This window comes from Podarcis liolepis (assembly GCF_965112155.1).
Source record: "Podarcis liolepis genome assembly, chromosome: 15".
Classification (NCBI taxonomy): Eukaryota; Metazoa; Chordata; class Lepidosauria; order Squamata; family Lacertidae; genus Podarcis; species Podarcis liolepis.
This window is the reverse complement of record NC_139566.1, coordinates 12,010,315-12,030,950: the sequence shown is the minus strand read 5'-3', so window position 1 is coordinate 12,030,950 and position 20,636 is coordinate 12,010,315. Positions and strand designations below refer to the sequence as shown.

The 20,636-nt window shown below is 50.0% G+C and overlaps 1 protein-coding gene across 7 annotated transcripts; it reads right to left on the bottom strand.

Annotated features, from left to right (window-relative positions):
- Positions 1-151: 151 nt before the first annotated feature.
- On the bottom strand, positions 152-20,187 carry B4GALT3 (beta-1,4-galactosyltransferase 3). 7 transcript variants are annotated; one of them, XM_083477611.1, is made up of 8 exons: positions 20,101-20,164; positions 16,805-16,838; positions 16,378-16,685; positions 11,561-11,796; positions 9,793-9,983; positions 8,465-8,587; positions 4,003-4,107; positions 152-2,762 (listed from the first exon to the last, which is right to left on the bottom strand). In XM_083477611.1, the coding sequence occupies exons 3-8, from the start codon at positions 16,628-16,630 to the stop codon at positions 2,165-2,167; spliced, it is 1,506 nt and encodes a 501-aa protein (XP_083333737.1). In that variant the 5' UTR covers positions 16,631-16,685; positions 16,805-16,838; positions 20,101-20,164; the 3' UTR covers positions 152-2,164. The 7 variants fall into 7 exon arrangements, with proteins under 7 accessions (XP_083333737.1, XP_083333735.1, XP_083333738.1 ...); XM_083477609.1 differs by lacking the exon at positions 16,805-16,838 and having other exon boundaries at positions 20,091-20,187; XM_083477612.1 differs by lacking the exon at positions 16,805-16,838 and having other exon boundaries at positions 16,378-16,688; positions 20,101-20,174.
- Between the last annotated feature and the right edge of the window lie 449 nt (positions 20,188-20,636).

Here is a 20,636-nt window from a genome sequence, read left to right as displayed (position 1 = left end):
CACCCTCCTAGCAACATTATTCAAGTGCAAGGGCACACAAGGAGAGGGCCTGGAGGGGACAGTCCCCAAGGGCCACCTAGAGAAGGCCCGAGGGCCACTCCTGCCTGCAGAGGGCCAGGGCAGCCACTCTTAACCAGGGAAGACAGCTCACTCTTTTCCTCTTTAATCCACGGACCATGTTTTTATTTCATTAAAAAATCGGTTTATCAAAAACTGAGGCAAGGGACAGCAGCTACAGCGAGAGAGAACGAGGACTCCATAAATAGAATAAATAACTACACACCACTGCCAACAGCTAGAGCGATTGTGAGACGCACACCTGCGAAGAGGAAGAGGAAAGGGCCTTTTCTGAGGATTGGGGTGGGGTGGGGCACAGGTTGCAGGCTGGGACCAGCCCTAAGAGAGAGAAAAATGTGTGTGTGAATGTGTAGAGCTGGAAGAGGGCGTTGTGTAATGTTAACTATATCACTATAACTTCCGTTCACAGGAAGTTTTACAATCTATCCCCTTTCCAGCTTATTTTTATTTTAAAAACCACCATGATTCAGCAGCTACAGAAAGTACAGGGCTGATCAAACCCCATTTCCAATGGTCCACATAGGCCATTTTTCAGGCAAGGAAGGGGGCCCAAGGTGCTAAAAACAGCCTGGGAGGGCAGGCATCCAGCTGGCACCTTAGCCTATTTGGGATGGGGATTAGGGTACAAAAAATGGCACTACACCATTAAAAAGGGACCTCCTTGGGAAGGAATATATTGCACGACAGCCCAAAGTTGAGAAGTAGCCCCACTTTTGACCCCAAAATGAAGCTAGGCCACCTTCATGCCATACATTTAAAGACCTATCATACCATTTTAAATGTCTCCCCCCAAATATTCATGGGAACTATTAAGGTGCTGAGAGTTGTGGGAATGACCCCCTGCCCTTCCCCTCATGGAGCTGAAATCCACAGTTCCCTGTGAAGAGGGATTGAAATCCCGTTCGTGAGGTGAACTAGGGACACTACAGCAACACTCAGCACCCCAAACGAACCGCATTTCCCAGAATTCTTTGGGGGAAGCCATGACCACAAAAGTGGCACTTTAATGCTTTCAATGCGTTGTGTGAATGTGGCCCTAATCCTTGGACATTAAAAAAAGGGGGGGATTTCTTGCTTGGCTCAGAATGATTAAATAGGTTCCAGCATCCATCTGCGTCCAACTCCAGAAAACGTGAGAGGGGTTGGTTCAGAGAACTGCAGGAAGCAGCCATCTAGGTTTCAATTCGATTGGGGGGGGGGGGAGACGGACGACAACGGGGACAGACCTCTCTCCTACCAAATGTTAGGTTCACCACCAGCACCTTGACTGGGCAGAGTTCCTCCTCTTAAGGAAGGAGGGTGCCAGAAAAATAGTGTTTGTATATGGACGTATTTCTTTCAACAAGTCTGGCTAAGCAGGAGAGCCCCGCTTTGCCAGCCTTTTGAAGAAGGCACCCAGCAGCACCAGGCTGTGGAGTGCCCCTTCTCCAAACCAGGCAGGGAAGAGGCCTGCATCTTTCCACTGGGACGACATGAGCCCAAGGGCTTTTGCAGGAACGGCCTTTGCTTCTGAGGGAGCCTGGCACCAGCAACAGGATGGGGCTTGGTGGATGTGCCCTCCTTCACTTCAATCGTACGCAGCCACCTCTTCCCCCTGTTCTGTCCACTGCCTCCGACAAAATCCACCAGCACGAAAATGTCACAGCAGCTTAATGACCCCCTTTAACGGTACAGAACACCCCCAGGCCCCACAGTGAGAGTCAGCCCCAAAGCCAAGGGGGTATGGCTGCGCAGCAGCGAGGCCTAACTCTTCTGCAGAAAGTTGGTGGCACCTCTGAGGTAGGGCCAAAGTCTTCGGGAGGAGACGGCACCGCAGGTGGAACCAGGAGTCAATCGCTGAGGGATCAGGATGTGGAGTGTATTCCCGCCCCAGTGGAAATTTAACTACCATTTATTGCCCCTCCCAGGTCTCTCTCCATTGTCCAGTCCGGGTTTGTTGGGCCCTGGTGACCCAGCAGACACAGAGAAGGCAGCCCGATGGGCTCTAGGCCACAGCCTGATTATTATTGCAACTCCTACGATTGGTTCTAGAGGCTTGAGGCTTGGCTGTGGTGCCTAGTGCCCACCGGCTTGGACTGCACCCGCCCTAGCCGGCGCTTCCTGGGCCAGTGTGATTGCTCATGGGCTTCTGGACCAGGGAGGCAGGGGTCTTGAAAAACTCTGCCTCCCCTCGCCCGGGTAGATGCTTCCCAGCATCCTCTGCTTCTCGCTTCACAGCTTCCGCACTGGGTGCCGCTGCCAGGACGACCGTTCTGAGGATTCCTGGCCTGGCGCTGCCAGCCACCGCATGGGGGGACCCCACCTCCCGCTCCGCCTTCCCCGCTGTGGGGCTGGTTTTCGTCTTCTCCTGTTTGGGAGCCCCCCGCTCTCCCGTCGCCGAATCCAGCAGGGCCTGGATGGTCCCGAAGGGCACTTCCCCCCAACCCATGGCCCGGGAGAGCTTGGCAAACGGAGTCTTGCGCAGCATCTCCTGGCGGAAGTCGTGGTTGCTGCCGCTCGGATAGTTCCTGCCGCCGAGGCTGGGGATTGAGCCCTTGCCGCCCCGGGTGGCCCGAGGGTTGGTGCCAATGTCGGCCGTGATGTTGGTGTAGAGAGGTTGCAGCTCCTTGGAGAGGAGGGTATACGAGAGGGAGTTCATCCCGTCCTGGGTCCAAGCCCGGTGCGTCCTGATCAGCAGGTCAAACCTACGGGGTTGGGGAGAGACAGCGAGAGAGTGTGTATGTGCAAGGTCACATTTGTGCCATACATTTAAAGCACTCTTCTGCCACAGGTCCTGAAAGTGCTGTCCATGTAGAAAGACTGGGTCATTATAAAGAGAATAATAAATAATAATAAATTTTATTTATATCCCACCCTCCCCAGCCGAAGCCGGGCTCAGAGCGGCTAGCAACAGTAAAACAATAAAACATTCTAAAATCATTTCATTATAAAATTAATTCCAATCAAATTAATGGCAACCATTGGGTTAGAAGTTCTGTGAGGATTGCCAAAGGAGGGAGTCAAAATAATAAAAAATTAGTGGTTCTTAATTGATCGGGGATTCGGGAGTGCTGTATTGTATTATTTATGCAAATTGATTTTCTCTGGAGTTAAAGATCTGACCAGGACAAACCTTATTATGTTGAGCTCATATTTTGCACAATTTGTATACGGTGTCTGTTTGATAATTGTGTGGTTTGCTATGCCTAATAAAGGATAAAGGTAAAGCAACCCCTGACCATTAGGTCCAGTTGTGACCAACTCTGGGGTTGCGGCGCTCATCTCGCTTTATTGGCCGAGGGACCCAGCGTACAGCTTCCGGGTCATGTGGCCAGCATGACTAAGCCGCTTCTGGCAAACCAGAGCAGCGCATGGAAACGCTGTTTACCTTCCCGCCTCAGCAGTACCTATTTATCTACTTGCACTTTGACATGCTTTTGAACTGCTAGGTTGGCAGGAGATAAGGATAACTATATATAAAAAGATCTATGTTGGCTCCCAGGACCGTTTCTGAGCACAATTCAAAGTGTTGCTGCTGACATTTGAAGTCCTAAACTGGCTCGGCCCAGTATACCTGAAGGAGCATCTCCACTCCCATCATTCACCCACTGAGGTCCACCTGCGAGGGCTGGTTCCCTCCCTGCAAGAAGTGAGGTAACAGGGAACCAGGCAGAGGGCCTTCTTGGTAGTGGCCCCCCTACCTGTGGAACGCCTTTCCATCAGATGTCAAGGAGATAAACAACTACACAACATTTAGAAGACATCTGAAGGCAGCCCCGTTCAGGCAAGTTTTTGAAATTTAAAGTTTTATTATGTTTTTGTATATGATGGAAGCCGCCTAGAGTGGCTGGGGCAACCTGATGGACAGGTACAAATAATAAAATGATTATTCCTCCAACTGCAGGGTTTTTTGGGGGGCGTGGGAGGAGGGGGGAAGCAGCACACCTGTGTGGATTCTCCTCGTTGCCTTTATCTCCCTTATGCTTCACCATCTTGTAGTGGCCGACAGAGACAGGAGGCCGTGAGATCTTCATGCCGGCCAGGCGCACCCTGGAGACACAGAAGCAAGGAAGCCAAATTAGGATTTGCTAGCCCGGCCCTATTGTTAGCCACAGTGGAGCAGATGCCTCAGGCAACATGTTTAGGAGTGCAGGGAGTGGTGGTGGCAACAGAATGTCCACCGCCAACCCCCCTCCATTGGAGACCAGAGCTAGGTCTGCCACAGGCCTGTCACACAGCAAGCAAACTGCTCACTGGGATAGACTGTCACTATAATGTTACACTGCTGCTGGAAGCATGGCAAAGGCTGTCCATTATCTACCAACTTAGACCTTGTCCACACCACACATTGAAAGCACCACGGCAATCCTTTCAACAGCCATGGCTTTCCCCAAAGAATTATGGGAACTGTAGTCTGTTAAGAGCCAGTGTGGTGTAGTGGTTAAGAGCGGTAGATTTGTAATCTGGGGAACCGGGTTCGCGTCTCTGCTCCTCCACATGCAGCTGCTGGGTGACCTTGGGCTAGTCACACTTCTGTGAAGTCTCTCAGCCCCACTCACCTCACAGTTTGTTGTGGGAGAGGAAGGGAAAGGAGAATGTTAGCCGCTTTGAGATTCCTTCAGGTAGTGATAAAGCGGGATATCAAATCCACACTCTTCAAACTCTTCTTAAGAGTGCTCAGCTCCCCCGACAGAGCTACAGTTCTCAAGAGTTCCTTGTGAAGCAGGACTGGTTATTAAATCACTCTGGGAGTTGTAGCAGTGGTCTAACAACTCTCAGCACCCTTAACAAACTGCCGTTGGCAAGATCCTTTGTCAGGCGGGAAGCCATGACGGTTGACGTGGTACAAGAATGCTTGAAATGTATGGTCCAAGGTGCAGATGTGGCCAAATAAATGCACAGACACACGCAGTATGCAGCCTTAGGAACAGTGGGTGACGCTGTCTCATTGACAGTGTTCGATAAGAGTCTACTGCTAGGCCTGCCAGCTTCTGTACACAGAATAGAGAGTGTGAGAAGGAAGAGAAGGGGACGCCATTTTGTTTTTAGCCTCAGGTGGCAAAATATATTGGGCCAGCGCTGTGGATTTATAGTCAGATGGGCTTGGATTTATAGTCAGATGGGCTGTGGATTTATAGTCAGAGCTTGCCTGGGCAGCTCCCTAACAGAGACGTCGAACCTGCTCTGAGGTCAGGGACTCCTGACCAATCAGGAGGTGGGTAATGTGCATTGCTGCGCTAAACATCCTCCCTCTCTTTTAACGCCAACTCTTTTGTGCAGGGATTTTTCCAGAAGCAGAGCGTAGGCACGCCCTCACAGCCAATTCCCTCCTACCCCTACCCACTCGGGTCTCTCTCTCTCTCAAGCTTTTCCTTTATCTTCGCCCAAGGTTAAGCATTCCACTGCTGTTCCCTCGCAGCAGGAGGTGGAACAGTTGCCATGGCGATGCACAGTCCTAGTCAAATCCATTGAAGAGAGGCACAATTTGGGAGCCAAAATGCTTCCCTGGGCGAGCCTGTTGGAACCAAGTACCAATTTTATTAATCCTTTGTTATCCATGTCTCTTAGTTCCCTCTCCTCCTCCTTCCTGCCACCCCTCACTGGCAAATCTTAAGATTGTAACCTTCCTGGGGCTGGGATCCTGCCTCCTTCCCAGGGCTTATGCGGGTTTTTTTTGCAAAGTGGTGATATCGAACCTCAAGCCCAGGGTGGTTGTGAATGCGGCCCTCCAGGCTTCTCTATTTGGCCCTCAGAACTCTCTCCACAGGTCATACCTTGGCTGCAGTTACACTCTCTCTGAAGGAATAGGCATAGTCTTTCAGTACTTCTGAATCCATCAAGGCTCAAGTGGCCTTAGTGGCGCTGAGTGCCTTCCATCAGCTTCAGCTGCTGGCATCCGTCTCTGGACAGGGACAGCCTAATTCTGTCGCCTGTGCTCTGGTAACCTCAGAGCTGGACTACTGCAATGTGCTACACACGGGGCTGCCTTTGAAGACCATTCGGAAACTGCAGCTGGTGCAGAATTCGGAGGCCAAATTGCTGACTGGGGCAGGACAGTCTGAACGAATAGTACCAGTTCTGGCACGATCGTCCTGGCTGCCAATTGGTTTCCATGCAAAATTGAAAGTGCAGGTTTTGACCTATAAAGACTTCCGTGGCTCAGGACCCCAGTACCGCCTCTCTCTTCCCATGTGAACTGACCCGGACCCTGCAAACATCATCTGCAGTCCTTCTTCAAGTGCCTCCTCCACAGGAGGTTCAGAAGGTGGCAACACAATATTGGGCCTTTTTTGTGGTGGCCCCCTGCTTGCAGAATGCTCTTTCCAGAGAGGCATCTCTTTATTTTTAGGTGCCAGGTACCCTGGCTTTTGGCCCTTAATTTGAAGAATAGCATTGTGGCCTCTTTGAATGAGGTGGGATCGCTAAGTCGTGCTCTGCTTTATCCGTTTAGTGGTACTTTTTGGATTTTTACTGGATGTTCCCAATCGGTTTTAATGTAAGTTGCTTTGGGTTCCCCTGTGAGAAATGGAACTAACAAATGAAATAAATAAAGACTACGCCTCACTGCCCTGCCCTACACCCTCGTTGAATATAAAGCTACAATTTCCAAAGTTATTTAGCCATCCATCTTTCTTCTCAGGGAACTCTGGGAACTGTAGTTCTCGGAGAACAGGGTTCTCCCAACAACACTCAGCTCCCTTAACAAACTACACTTCCCAGGATTCTTTGGGAATTGACAGTTTAAAGTGGTGTCATAGTGCTTTAAATGTATGGGGCAGGTGTGGAACAATTCCTAGTAAGTAGCTCACAAGTGTGCTAAACCCAGGGTGGTGAGGTGTTAGGTACTCAAATTCTAATGTCTGCAGGGATAGATTAAGTTTTTCTTCTGGTGCCCCATTAGATAATTCTTTTATCACCTCAAAAATTCTGGACATGCATTCTTTGGGATCAAATACGCAAAATTAAAGCTTCACATCTGTTCCTTACAAGAGCATAGATCTTTGGACTATATCCAAAGCTAGTTCTATTCAGAATAGACCCAATGAAGTTAAAAAACATGGATAATCTCCATGAATTTTACCCCGAGTAAAACTAAGTTGGGCACAACCCTCAGAAAACATTTATAGCCCCGCCTTTCCATTAAAAATCTCATTGTTCTGTGCAGTTTCCCTTTCCACCTTCTCTCACCGTTGCTGAGCTGACCCAACAATATCTCACAAGAGACACCCCACCCCCAGTGTTGGAGCATTTGTGAACATCCCATGGCATCACAGACATTCAATTCACCAACAAGTTCAAACCCTAATGCAACAAACACATGGGACTACTGAGCTGGGCGCGTCATCAGGCTTGCTGCAATTTTCTCACCTTACCTGAATGCTGCAGCCCAAACCGCCACAGCCTGCGTGGGAAAAATGAGCATGCAAGGATCCGACAGCGTGCACAAGGCAGGGTGGAAGAAAGAGATAAAAAGAGATGATAATGAAGGCGATGAGAAGGAAAACAGCACTCCAGTTGCAGAGTGGGAAGAAGGGAGTGGAACAAACATAGGCTGGGTGGGGAAATCAGTGCTCCAATAATCTCCGAGTCTTGCAACAGGCAGGGAAAACTACAATACCAAAGAGTGTAAATCTACCAGCTGCAGCTACTCTTCCCACTGCCCATTTTTAACCTAAAAACCATGGCTACACTTATGCCACAGTTCTTCACAATTGCAGGAAAAAAAGCAGGAAGAATGATTATCTGGCCTGGAATTTAGGAATCTGAGCTGCTTCTACCACTTTTTATTTCTTTCTCTCTCTTTTTTTTAAAAAAACAAGTTTCTAGTCCTTTTTAAGTTGTTAAGAGTTGCCAAAGGCATCCAGGATCCTGTTCTCTCAGCAGCTAACCAAAGCCGACAGGAAACCTGCAAGCAGGAACCGAATACAACAGCAGGTCTTAAAAAAACCAAACCCATTAATTTTGTCCAATCCTATTTTAAAGCCACCAAGTTGCTGGTCATCACTGCCTCCTGCAGGAGAGAGCGCCATCATTTAACTACGCACTCCTGTGGTTTCCGGAGACTGGCGTGCAAGGTTACCAACAGGGTTTGAACTGCAGAATCCTAGAATTGTAGAGTCGGAAGAAACCCTGAGATCATCCAGTCTGACCCCGCTGCAATGCAGGAATATACAGCCGTCCCATACGGGGACCGAACCTGCAACCTTGGCGTTATCAGCACCATGCTCTAAACAACTGAACGAACCACCGCCAACCCCTCAGCTACAGTTCCCGCCGAGTCAGGTGCCAAAACAAAAAGAGCAATGAATGTTCTAAGCGAGTGGGCGAAATGGTTGCAGGTCGGAAAGCAGAGGGCGAAGAGACAACGGCCACCACAGAAAGAGAGGGGTGAACGAGGGACACTCACCTGGTGGCGATGTCGTCGTCCTCGCCTCCCCAGCCCCAGTACTCGTTGGGGAAGCCGTTGATCTTTAGGTACTGGTCCGGGGTAAGGGCCGACACACCGCCAAAGTACTGCGAATATGGGAGGCTGGAGTGGGAAAGGGGCAGAAGAGAAAATGGAGAGAAAGGCCACCATTGTTAGTCGTTTTAAGTGACGCCGGGAAACCCCTGCACTAGATATTTCAGAGACACAGGGGTGGGAAAGGCTCTTGACACAAATTTGCAAAGCATTTGCTGTTTCGCATGTGCTAGTGTGCTGCACATAGATGGAAAGTCCAACCCCAAATCAAACTTAATTCATATATGGCCCACTTGGCAATGATGGGAAATTACTTTTGGGTGTAGTTTGGATATTTTTTAACTGATTCTATGAATTTAATGAAATGGAGTGAGTGCGCTCTGAGTGCTGCCTTCAAAACACAAGAGCCTTTTTGAGGAGGAGTATCAGGACCCGATTATGTTTTCTGCTCGTGTTTTGAAATAGCCCAGAAATGGTGAAAGCTAGAACACTGAACAGTCTGCACAGATTTCGGCCAATTTCATTGTCTGGAAAAACCAACCAGTGTGGTTAAAAAGGCTCCAGGAAAGTCAAGGCAAGGATCATTTCCTTACTGATTGGTTTCCTTATTGATTGGTTTCCCTTTATTCAAAATATGTTAATAGTTCTAATCAAACAAGGAAACCACCTCACAAACATGGCCAGCTCTGAAGAGACAGTAATTTCAGTATTTGGCACTCACTTTTTCTCTTTTTCTTTGGAAACCTGTTGGATTCTGCACTTGTTTTTACATTTTCTAATGTTTATACAGTGGTGCCCCGCAAGACGAATGCCTCGCAAGACGGAAAACTCGCTAGATGAAAGAGTTTTCCGTTTTGGAGGTGCTTCACAAAACGAATTTCCTATGGGCTTGCTTCGCAAGACGACAATGTCTTGCGAGTTCCTGCTGGTTTTTTCCCCCTCCCCCCCTTTTTTCTAAGCCGCTAAGCCGCTTATCAGCTGATCCGATCAGCAGATAAGCCGCTAAAAGCCGCTAATAGCGCTAATCCTTCAATGGGCTTGCTTCGCAAGACAAAAAAAACGCTAGACGAAGAGAATCACAGAACGGATTCTTTTCGTCTTGCGAGGCACCACTGTACGTTCGTTCTGCTCTTGTTACGTGCTATATAAAAATTAATACATATATTTTTTTCCAAAAAAAAGTAACACCATGGAGCCAGCCCTGAAGACAACCAGCCACCCACCACAAAGCATGGTGCGATCAGTCCCACCCTCCCCTATCCCTGCCTTCTCACTTGTAGCCAAACTTGTTCATGGCGACAGAGACGTGCTTGGGACTCCACGGGTCGCAGATGTAGAGATTGTGGTCGTTCTCGGGAATGAGGTCAACATCGTGAAGGAAGAGGCAGTTCCACTCCTCATCCTTTAGGGCTTCCTTCACGCCCACATTCAGCAGCTTGGCCCGGTTGAAAGTCGCATTGCCAGCCTACGGAGAAGCAGGGTTGAGTGGGAAGAAGTGGCAACAGGGCGAGGAGCAAGACTCACGAGGCCCAGCCCTGTCACAAGGCAACTGCACCGAGGGCCTTCTGGCGGTTCCCTCACTGCGAGAAGCCAAGTTACAGGGAACCAGGCAGGAGAGCCTTCTCGGTAGTGGTGCCCTCCCTGTGGAACGCCTTCCCATCAGATGTCAAGGAGATAAACAACTACCAGACTTTTAGAAGACATCTGAAGGCAGCCCTGTTTAGGGAAGCTTTTAATGTTTGATGCATTACTGTATTTTAACATTTTGTTGGAAGCCGCCCAGTGTGGCTGGGGAAGCCCAGCCAGATGGGCTGGGTATAAATAATAAATTATTATTGTTATAATATTATTGTCAGCAGTGCTAGAAACTCAGAGATATAAACTCAGTGCCAAATGGCTCCTTAAAACAAGGTCACAGTCACCAGAACAGAAGTTTTAGTTGCCATTTTGTGAGGGGAGACGGCTTTAAAGTCTTACTTTTCAAATGATGGACTGACTGTGTTTGATTCTCAGTTAAAAATCTGGCTAGTTCACCTTGAGCTCGGTTAAGAGCTCTGAGAACTTAAAGAAGAAAAGTCACTTGATCTAGGGAGAGTCCACATATATATTGGCCTATTCCAACCTTATCTTAATGGTGACTGCTCCTGCTCAGGCTGCCCTGAAAAAGCATTTTGGTTCCCAAAACTCATTCCGATTGTGGAGATAAAATATAATTGGTAGAATTCCACAGGGCGGTGTATCAGCATGTGAAAACAGCCAAGCTCCAACAATCCTCAGATGGTGGAGATGTCAGGCGCCGTCCTGGTGCCCGGGCATCTTCACTTGGTCACAAGTGGTCAAAAGCTGGGCGCAAAATTTGCATGGCACCTTTGAGTCCTGAGGGCCAGGCCTCTGGTAGCTGCTTTGGGCCTGAGGTTCCCCCAGCCAGGGCCGGATTTAGGTTTGAGGAGGCCCTAAGCTACTGAAGGTAATGGGGCCCTTTATATGTCCAGCTGTCCTTTGTCAACAACAAATTGTTGCTGTTTTTTGTGTTGAATATATGCCATATATATATGATATACAGTGGTACCTCGGATTAAGAACTTAATTCGTTCTGAAGATCCGTTCTTAACCTGAAACTGTTCTTAACCTGAAGCACCACTTTAGCTAATGGGGCCTCCCGCTGCCGCCACACCGCTGGAGCACGATTTCTGTTCTCATCCTGAAGCAAAGTTCTTAACCCAAGGTACTATTTCTGAGTTAGCGGAGTCTGTAACCCGAGGTACCACTGTATATGATATTTTAGGGAGCAGGCGGGACCCATTACTTACATCATAGGAGCCTTCACAACACAAAACTCTGTTGCTGCATGTGGGTTTTATTTTATTTGTTTTTTATCTTATATTTTGGAAATGTACATCCAGGTTTTTTCCCTTAAACTTTTTTGGGGGCCCCCAAGAGAGTGGGGCCCTAAGCTATATGTAAATCCGGCACTGCCCCCACCCGAGTTGCATTGAATTAATCTCTCTTTCACACACACACACAAATCCCAAACAAACGCACCTGATGGACCACATAGATCCCATACTGCAGCTGCTGGCGCTGGAGGAAGGGGTGTAAGTAGTAGAGCAAGTGGCGCAGGTGCGTCTCCCGGTTGCGGTGCGGGATGATGACGGCTGTCCGGGAGCGTGGCTCGCAGGCGGAAGGGCGGTACCTGCCCCCAAGGCCCACCGCCGGGTTCTTCTCTTGAATCTGCTCCAGATTCGGCACCTGGCTGAAGGTCACTGTCAGGGGGCCAACTGAGATGAGAGTCGGTAGGGTGAGAGGAGAACAAGAACAGAATCAAAAATTCACATGCAGGCACTGGGCTCTTCCAGCGAGAGATGCTTGCCTCATCTCTCTGATGCAGCGTTCCAAAAACCCCCAAAGAATCTGCCCAAGTTTCTAGTCTTCACGAGGCCTGCATGAATACCCGACACGAAGGCTCTATCTAAACATCTCTCACCCCAGAGGCAGGGAGCTAAACTAACCTTTCCTTCCATGGCACAAGGAGACTCTGTGCATGTCAGGTGTGGCGACAAAGTTTTAAGCTGTAAGCAGGATTTCCCAGAAAAACGGAACGAGAGATGAGCACGCAAAGGCAAGGATAACAAGCTGTTAGGAGCAAATGTTGCTTTGTCCCCACGCCAAGGACATCTGGGTCAGGGATAATCCCACAAGACTAGAGAGAAGCACCCTCAACATCTTTCCTTTATAATAAAATAAGTCAGAGCAATCTGGGTTGGGAGTTGCTGCTCTTAATATGACTGCAGCAGCCCCAGGTGGACAATGCAACGGGAAGCGCACTTTAAACTGAGCCAGACCCACTGGTCCATCTAGCTCAGCGCTGCCTGCACTGGCTGGCAGCAGCTCTTTGGGGTTTCAGATGGTGGACATTCCCAGCCCTGTCTGGAGAGGCTGGGATTGAACCTGGGACCTGCTGCATGCAAAGGTGATGCCCTGCCACTGAGCTATGGCCCTTCTGGCTCCCTGCACCACTGGAGCTGCCATCACTAGAGGAGGCATCTGTGGGCATCTCAAGCCAAGGCACCATCACCACAGCCCAGCATCCTCCAGGCCCAAAGAAGTCATGTGACACCGGGCAGCCAATCCTGTGCCGCTACCCACTATAAAAGGGTTCCAGGCCTGCCACCCTCTTCCTAATCCAGGCCGTTCGGCTGAGGGAGGTGGCCAGGTCTTCTCTCTTACCTTCTGTTCCACATCCATACTATAAATATAAAGGACTATGACACCACTTTAACCTGTCACGGCTTGCCCCCAAAGAATCCTAAACAAACTGTCGTTTGTTAAACGTGCTGGAAGTTGTTAGGAGACACTCCCAAGTCCCTCCAAAGCTACAATACCCTGAATTCCCTAGGGAAAGGAATTGGTTGTTAAACTACTCTTGGAATCACAGCTCTGGGAGCGACTCCAAATTGTTTTATGTATGAACCTGTAGACTCGTTGAAATTAGTGGAGCCAAGTTGGTCATCTCCATTAACTTCAACTCTGAGTAGAACTTGGCTGTTTATGGTAAAAGCACTGAGGTTTTTTTACCCTCAGGTGTGTAAATTTTAGGAAATAAAAAAATAAGCTTCATACAACCCTACGTTCCAAGATCTTCACTACCAAAACTCTGTTGCTATATATAATCATGCAAGGTATCATTTTGGCACTATTAACATTCTTACCGTTAGCTCTGCTTTTAACCTTAAAACTATTTTCCTGGATATTCTGGGCTTTTGCTTTAAGGCAGGGGTGAAAACTATATCTTCTGCCTTTTACTTTTCTATTGACTTTTGGAAGTTGTGTGTTTCTTGAAACCATCCTGGCACAAGTAGATGGGTTGCTATATTATCTTTTTCCTATTAGACTGCACTGTCAGCTTAGATCTGAGGTAGCTAACAAGGCACCCATTATGGTGCCATCAGTTTCCCCAACCCCCCTCCTATTCTCTTTAAAAAAAAATAAATCAAGGGAGGGTGGCCTGCTTATCTGTTGGTCTGCAGTCCATGTAAGTGCATGTAAAAAAGTGCATGTAAGCATTTTGCCTCTTTGGATGTGTGTGAGAGACTCACCGGCTTTTCCACCTGTGAAATGGGTACTTTGTGGTGGCCAGAAGTTTCTTAGATTTCCAAATGTGCCCCTGGGCCCCCAAAAGTTGAGGATTCCTGGCCTAAGTTAAAAATATAGATTGCGATCCTATACACTCCCCAGGAGAAAGTGCTGCTGAATCCAGTAGGACTGAGTTCTGGAAATTGTGATGCAAATGATGCATTTTTACTGACATGCCAGGGACCACCTGACTGACGCTCGCAGTCCATTGGCAATCTGTGGACCACAGTTTCAGAACCCTTGCCTTAAATCACGTCTAGGGAACCTGTGGGCCCTCCAGATGTTGCTGGACTCCAGCTCCCATCAGCCCAAGCCAGCATGGCCAGTGGTGAGGCATGATGGGACTCATAGTTCAGAAACATCTAGAGGGCCACCTTGGAGGAGTGGTAACTTTCATTTGCTCAAGTTACTGTTGTAATTAGTACACAATTATACTGTGTACTAAGGACGCGGGTGGCGCTGTGGGTTAAACCACAGAGCCTAGGACTTGCCGATCAGAAGGTCGGTGGTTCGAATCCCCACGATGGGATGAGCTCCCGTTGCTCGGTCCCTGCTCCTGCCAACCTAGCAGTTTGAAAGCACGTCAAAGTGCAAGTAGATAAATAGGTACCGCTCTGGTGGGAAGGTAAACGGCGTTTCCGTGCACTGCTCTGGTTTGCCAGAAGCAGCTTAGTCATGCTGGCCACAGGACCCGGAAGCTGTATGCCGGCCAGTAAGCGAGATGAGCGCCACAACTCTAGAGTTGGTCACGACTGGACCTAATGGTCAGGGGTCCCTTTACCTTTATACTGTGTACTGGCAGGGCTGTCAGTTTGCATGCCATTTTTACAGAGTGCAGAAGGACAAGCCCCTGCCCCAAGGAGCTTACAGTCTCAACATCTAACAAAGGGGAAAAGAGAAGCAACAAGTAGCACGGAAATCACAGACAATGGACAGGTACTGGGGCATGCTTGAAAATCCTGCCCACACATCCCTGCAAGATCAGCCCCACTGCACTCAATGGACTGACACGTGAGTAGACAAACACAGGGTTAAACTGTTCATTGCAACTGGGAAGGGAGTGGGGAACATTTCCCAGCCCAGTGACTACACTCTGTTCTTGGCTACCTCTTGAGGGCCGCATGCCAGGGGTGGGTGGAGCAACACACATTAATTTCATCCTTGTGCAACAGGCTAGCTTCTGCACCTGCTCTCTCACGCCCTTCTCCATCCACCCTCCAGATAAGCAAGAGGCAGAGTTCAACAGGACCAAAACCGCAAGGAAGGTGCAAAGCAGGGTGGGTGAGGGGTGTGGCCTGGGGAGAGTTGTAAGGGCTGTTCAGAGAGGCCCAAAGGGCCATATTTGGCCTCTGAGGGTGGGATTTCCCTCCTGCAATAGGAATTCCACAGGAAAAGTGATCAAGTTCATACACAGCAATACGAAACTGCTCCTTCAGCAACTTTGAAAAGGCTCAGCCACTTAATGGGGTGCCATGTGATCTAATAATTAAACATTTACCCAGGCCCAAGCAGCAGACAAAGAGACTACCAGGCATAAAGCTGTGATAACAGCCTTATCTTATTTATTTTTTAAGTGGCTTTGAGAGACTTTGTAATCTTGCATACACCCACCCACATTTTGCGTCAGGGTTTTAATCTGGCAATACTGAGCTTTCATGGGAATAGTTTTCTCTGCGGCCTTCGAGAACATAAAACATTTTGGAAAACAAAGCGGAGGACTTTTTCCAGCCTGAGGGCCACGCTCCCTCGTGGGTAATATTCTGGAGGCCACATGCCAGTGCAGGACAGAGCTAGAGGCAAAAGTGTCAGGGCAACAAATGCAGCTCTTAATTTTCTACTGTAGGCCGTGCAAAAGGCCTCCTCTGCACTGTGGATTTAAAGCAGCGTAATACAACTTGGAACCTGTGGTTTGCTAAGGGTGCTGAGAGTTGTTAGCAGAGCCCTGTTCCCCACCCACCCAGAGCTACAATTTCCAGAGTGGTTTAACAGTTAATTCCTGTTCCCAGGAAACTCTGGGAACTGTAGCTCTGTGAGGGGCATAGGAGGGGTTCCTAACAACTCTCAGCTCGCTTAGCAAATGGCAGATCCCAGGATGCAATGGGGGAAGCCATGACAGTTTAAAGTGGCATAATAGTGCCTTACATGTACAGTGGTACCTCGGGTTAAGTACTTAATTCGTTCTGGAGATCCGTTCTTAACCTGAAGCACCACTTTAGCTAATGGGGCCTCCTGCTGCCACCGTGCCGCCTGAGCACGATTTCTGTTCTCATCCTGAAGCAAAGTTCTTAACCCAAGGTACTATTTCTGGGTTAGCAGAGTCTGTAACCTGAAGTGTCTGTAACCTGAAGCGTATGTAACCCGAGGTACCACTATATTGCACAGAAGTGGCCAAAGTCAGCATTTTTCCTCACACACACACAAACCTCTCTCCATGCAGGTAAGCAGAAGGCATTGTTACAGTTCAAGAGCGAACGCACGCAAGGAGGGCATGGAGCAGGCAGGGCTGGTGTGGTGTGCAACTTGGAGAGAGTAACAAGGGCCAGAGAGAGACACATGAAGGGCCACATTCAGCCCCTGGGCGCAACATTCCCCATCACTATTTTAAAGCCAAGTGATTCTCTGTATTCTAGGGCAAGGGAGACTCTCAAGCCCCTTGTATGTCGGAACCTACATTGAACCACCCCTCACCCTCCACACTGAGCAACGTGGTCACAAGCCCCACTCACTGAGGTATGGCGACCGCTCCGGGCAGTAGGGCAGAGACTGAGTGGGGCTCCCATAGCGGGGCTGCTGAGGCAGGAGGCTGAGGTTGGTGTAGACGTCGTGGGTCCGGGAGTAGTCGAAGGACGGGTTGGCGTCGTGCCCAAATATCGAGGCCAAGTTCCGGAAGCCACCAAAGGAGAAATAAGCCATGAAGGCAAACTGGAAGCCAATGAGGAGAGCCAAAGTGCAGGGCCGATCCAGGAGCCTTCGGAGCATGGTGGGGTGGGGGGCAAGGTCTTCTCCCTGGGCCTCAGAAGGACAGCAGTCGCACCTGCAAGAAGGTAGGAGAGCACATCTCTGAAGACCCGTTCCTGGGGAGCAGCAGGGGGAGAGGGATGAGGCTCAGGGGCAGGTCATCTGCTTGGCATGTAGAAGGTCCCAGGTCCTTGCCTCTCCTCCTTGCCTTCAGGCTCTTGGCCTGCTGAAGATGATGGAAACAAAGTAGAGAGGGCAGGCGTGGTGGAATGGTGAGAATGTATTTTAATACTTTGTTGGATGCTGCCCAGGGTGGCTGGGGAGACCCAGCCAGATGGGCGGGGTATAAACAATAAACAATAAATTATTATTATTATTATGTCACACTCAGCCATGAAGTTCACTGGGTGACCTTGAGGCCGGTCACCATCTCTCAGCCATAGCTTACCTCACACGGTTGTTGTGAGCTTAAAATGGGGAGAGAGAGAACCATGTACGCCCCTCTTGAAGGAGAGGTGGGACAAAAAAAATTTGAAATAGAATTGGAAGAGACCCTGAGGGTCATTTAGTCCAATTTCTTGCATTGCAATTGAGAGTCCCATGGACTGCAAGAAGATCAAACCTATCTATTCTTAAGGAAATCAGCCCTGAGTGCTCACTGGAAGGACAGATCGTGAAGCTGAGGCTCCAATACTTTGGCCACCTCATGAGAAGAGAAGACTCCCTGGAAAAGACCCTGATGTTGGGAAAGATCAGGAGAAGGGGACGACAGAGGACAAGATGGTTGGATAGTGTTCTCGAAGCTACCAGCATGAGTTTGACCAAACTGCGGGAGGCAGTGGAAGACAGGAGTGCCTGGCGTGCTCTGGTCCAGGGGGTCACGAAGAGTCGGACACCACTAAACGACTAAACAACAACAACTTGCATTGCAGGGGTTGGACTGCATGACGCTTGGGGTCCCTTCCAACTCTGCAATTCTTTTCTATGAAATAACATTATGGACTAGCAACCTGTTGGCAAGGCCAAATGAAAAAAATGATTAACCAACCTCAGAAATCTTCAATGGACCGACAGCCTTGCTGTTACTTTATACGTAATTTGCTATTGTTATAATTTTTGATTTTAACAACAGAAACTGGCAACAAGGCATCAGGTTTCCTTTTCTCCCCCTTACAGGCAGCGTCGAGAGACGGCTTTGCAGCGGGACAAAAGAGAACTGGCGAGCGCTCACACACACACACGCGCCAGCATTCCCGAAGAGAACCTGACCAACCCCGAGGCACCACGCTGCCCAAACCTGTCTCAGTTTCCTGCAAACTGAAACCAGCGACTTTTACCAGTCAGGGGGAGCAGATAAAGTGCACAGGCCAAAAAATTGATATTTCGCCCCATTCTTCTCTGGGAGCCCCTGGAGCTTGGGGCAGTGCACATGGTTCGCCCATCAGCCCCCAGATTACCCTCACTGTGACCTTGTGAAGCAGGTTAGGCAGCGAGAGAGAGAATATGAATGCTGTGCAACTGGTTCAAAGTCACCCGGTGTGGTGGGTTGTGGCGTTCAGCTGCCCCTGGTCCAAGTCCAACCCCTATATTTATGAATAAAAAGGTTTGCATAGGTACATAAGAAGCAGGCCAATGTCCTATCTGGTCCAGCATCCTATTAAAGCCACCAGGGTTAGTAGCCTTCAACACCTGATGAGGGAGCAGTTCCATAGTTTAACTTCGTACCGCATCCTGCACTAAGGATTGTAGCGCATTGGCACTAAGAAATAAACTGGACTCTCACATGCAATGTTCCCGAGCAAAGGCTCAGTTTCAGTGGCGTAGCGTGGGGGGTGCCAGGGGTGCCGACCGCACCGGGCGCAACATCTGGGGGGGGCGCGAGTCCAGAGGGAAGGGACAAGTTCCTTCCTCCGCCGGGCTCCCCGCCGCCACCGCCAGCCTTGCGCCCTAGCGCGCGCGCCCCCCGCCGTCGCTGTGGCTGCGCTCCGCTCACTGCTCGCAGGAGGAGCAGCCGCTGCAGCAGCGCCGACGCCGCCACCGACGCCTGGCCGGGCACGGGCAGCCTCTGCACCCTGCCGCCGCCGCCATCCCCTCGGCCGAGCCACAGGCGGCGGCTGCTTCTGCCTCCATCCTCCTCCGGGCAAGCAGCGTTGTTTGCGCGGCAGCGCCAGCGGCAACTCGCAGATTAGGGGTTGGGGGGGCGCAAATTACTTGCGTTGCCCCGGGTGCTGACAACTCACGCTACGCCGCTGCTCAGTTTAAGGTTAAAACAGTTGCATGCACAGCTACACAGATATCACAGTTCCACGTATGCACGTAACAGTTTGGGGTGCAAAATCCAATTTCAAAAAGGGGTGTTTGTGTGTTAAGAAACTAAGATTCTAGACCTCACGTTTCCAGAGATATGCTAGAAGAGCACTTTGGGAAATGTCCGAAAGCTGGCAAAATAAGGTTGGCAGTGGCAGAGCACAGGGCTTCTATTCCCTGCATAATCTCCAGATTATTGAAAGCATAATATGTCATACGTCATCTTCAAAGTGTCAGAATAAGCCGTGCAACAAAGACACAGTTTCATCTGTATTTGGTCCTAGGAAACTGACTGAGGGGAGGAGAAATCCTCTGGGAGCAGCATAAACTAGGCATGGCAACATTTTAGCACTGTTTTTACCCACCACCATTTCTTATCCCCCTTACTTGAACAGCCAACAAGAAAGGAATAGACCTGTGTAACTCAAAAGCTGGTGCAGTTCATTTTGAACGCAGCAGGCTCAAGTAAGAACTCTCCATCTTGGCGCTGCCTGGTTCCCCTGCTCCTTTCCCCATCCCCATCCCACCCTTTTCCTCGGACATCCCGCAGAAAATTAAAGAGCCCTGAGTAACTCAAAAGGTAGCACACTTCCATTTGAACACAGCTGGATCCAGCAACTTTCCTTTCCTCCCTGACCTGCTTTCACCTGTATATATCCTGGCGCGACCGACTCACCTGTCCTCCACCGGGTCCCTTCCCAATCTCTGCTCTGAGCAACCACCTCCTTATAAAAGCCTCGCCTTTTAAATCCCAGCGGGATACAGATATGGATCTCGCACACACATATCTAATTATTTCGCAACGGAAGCACCAATTCCATCCTGCCGCTAAAAATCTGGGATGATCTCTACGGCTAAAGCTCAGTTGGCAAGGGAGGGGGATGGAGCCCAAGCCGAGCCCCTCCCCCACCCTCTCCCCTTCAGGATCCCTTTCCCAATCCAATCCCCATAGAAACGCCGGGGGGGGGAGGGCGCGGGGGTTTGCAAGAGGCGCCCCCCGCCTCCCTCCCCCAGGTGCAAGGCTCAGCGCCACCCTGGAGCCCAGGTGTCCCCTGCTCGCCGGGTGGAAGAGCCTCTCCCAGCGGCGCCCACCCTTCCTGCAAAGAGCGTACCCACCTCGGCCCCCAAGGGTGCGCGCCTGCCCTTCCGCACCTCCTGTCCCGCCCTTGCTCACCTGGGTGCTGGGAGCCCTCCGCGCCAGGAACGCGCGGCTCTTAACCCCACCCCAGAATCAGAAACACCGCCGCCGCCATCTTCAGTAGGTAAAAGGAAAAAAAGGGGGGTGGAATTAAGGGGCGGGATGCTTTGGGGAGGGGGATAAGAGAAGGGCCGGTGACGTCGAATAACAGGGCAGGCCCGGATACTCCTCCCTTTAAAGCGCCCTGCGCGCGGAGGCAGATGCAGGAAGTCCGGAGGCTGCAGAGATTTGGATCCGATTTTATTTTTTTTGCAGTATCTTCCCCCCCACGGCGGAAGCTCCAGGATTTGGTTGACTTTGGACGTCTGAGGCACGGCGGCGTCCGAAAGGCGAGAGAAGCCCTGAGCATGCACAGAGGGCCCGTTTTATTGCTCGCCTGCTGCCACCGCGCTAGCAGGAATGGGACCCTACTGCGTGACAACATTGGCAACATAGGAACGGACAGCTGTAGATGCACACTCTTTGGATAAAATACAATGATATTTGGAATGAATTTACACAGAGTATATTCGTTTATTGACA

Bases quoted from the DNA above. Each gene is read 5' to 3' on its own strand.
- B4GALT3 (XM_083477609.1), bottom strand. From the start codon at position 16,630: ATGCTCCGAAGGCTCCTGGATCGGCCCTGCACTTTGGCTCTCCTCATT. The intron at 4,108-8,464 runs GTGAGTGTCCCT...CTGTGTCTCCAG, and splicing joins GACGACGACATCGCCACCAG to GGTGCGCCTGGCCGGCATGA. The intron at 2,763-4,002 runs GTGTGCTGCTTC...CCAACCCCGTAG, and splicing joins AACGAGGAGAATCCACACAG to GTTTGACCTGCTGATCAGGA.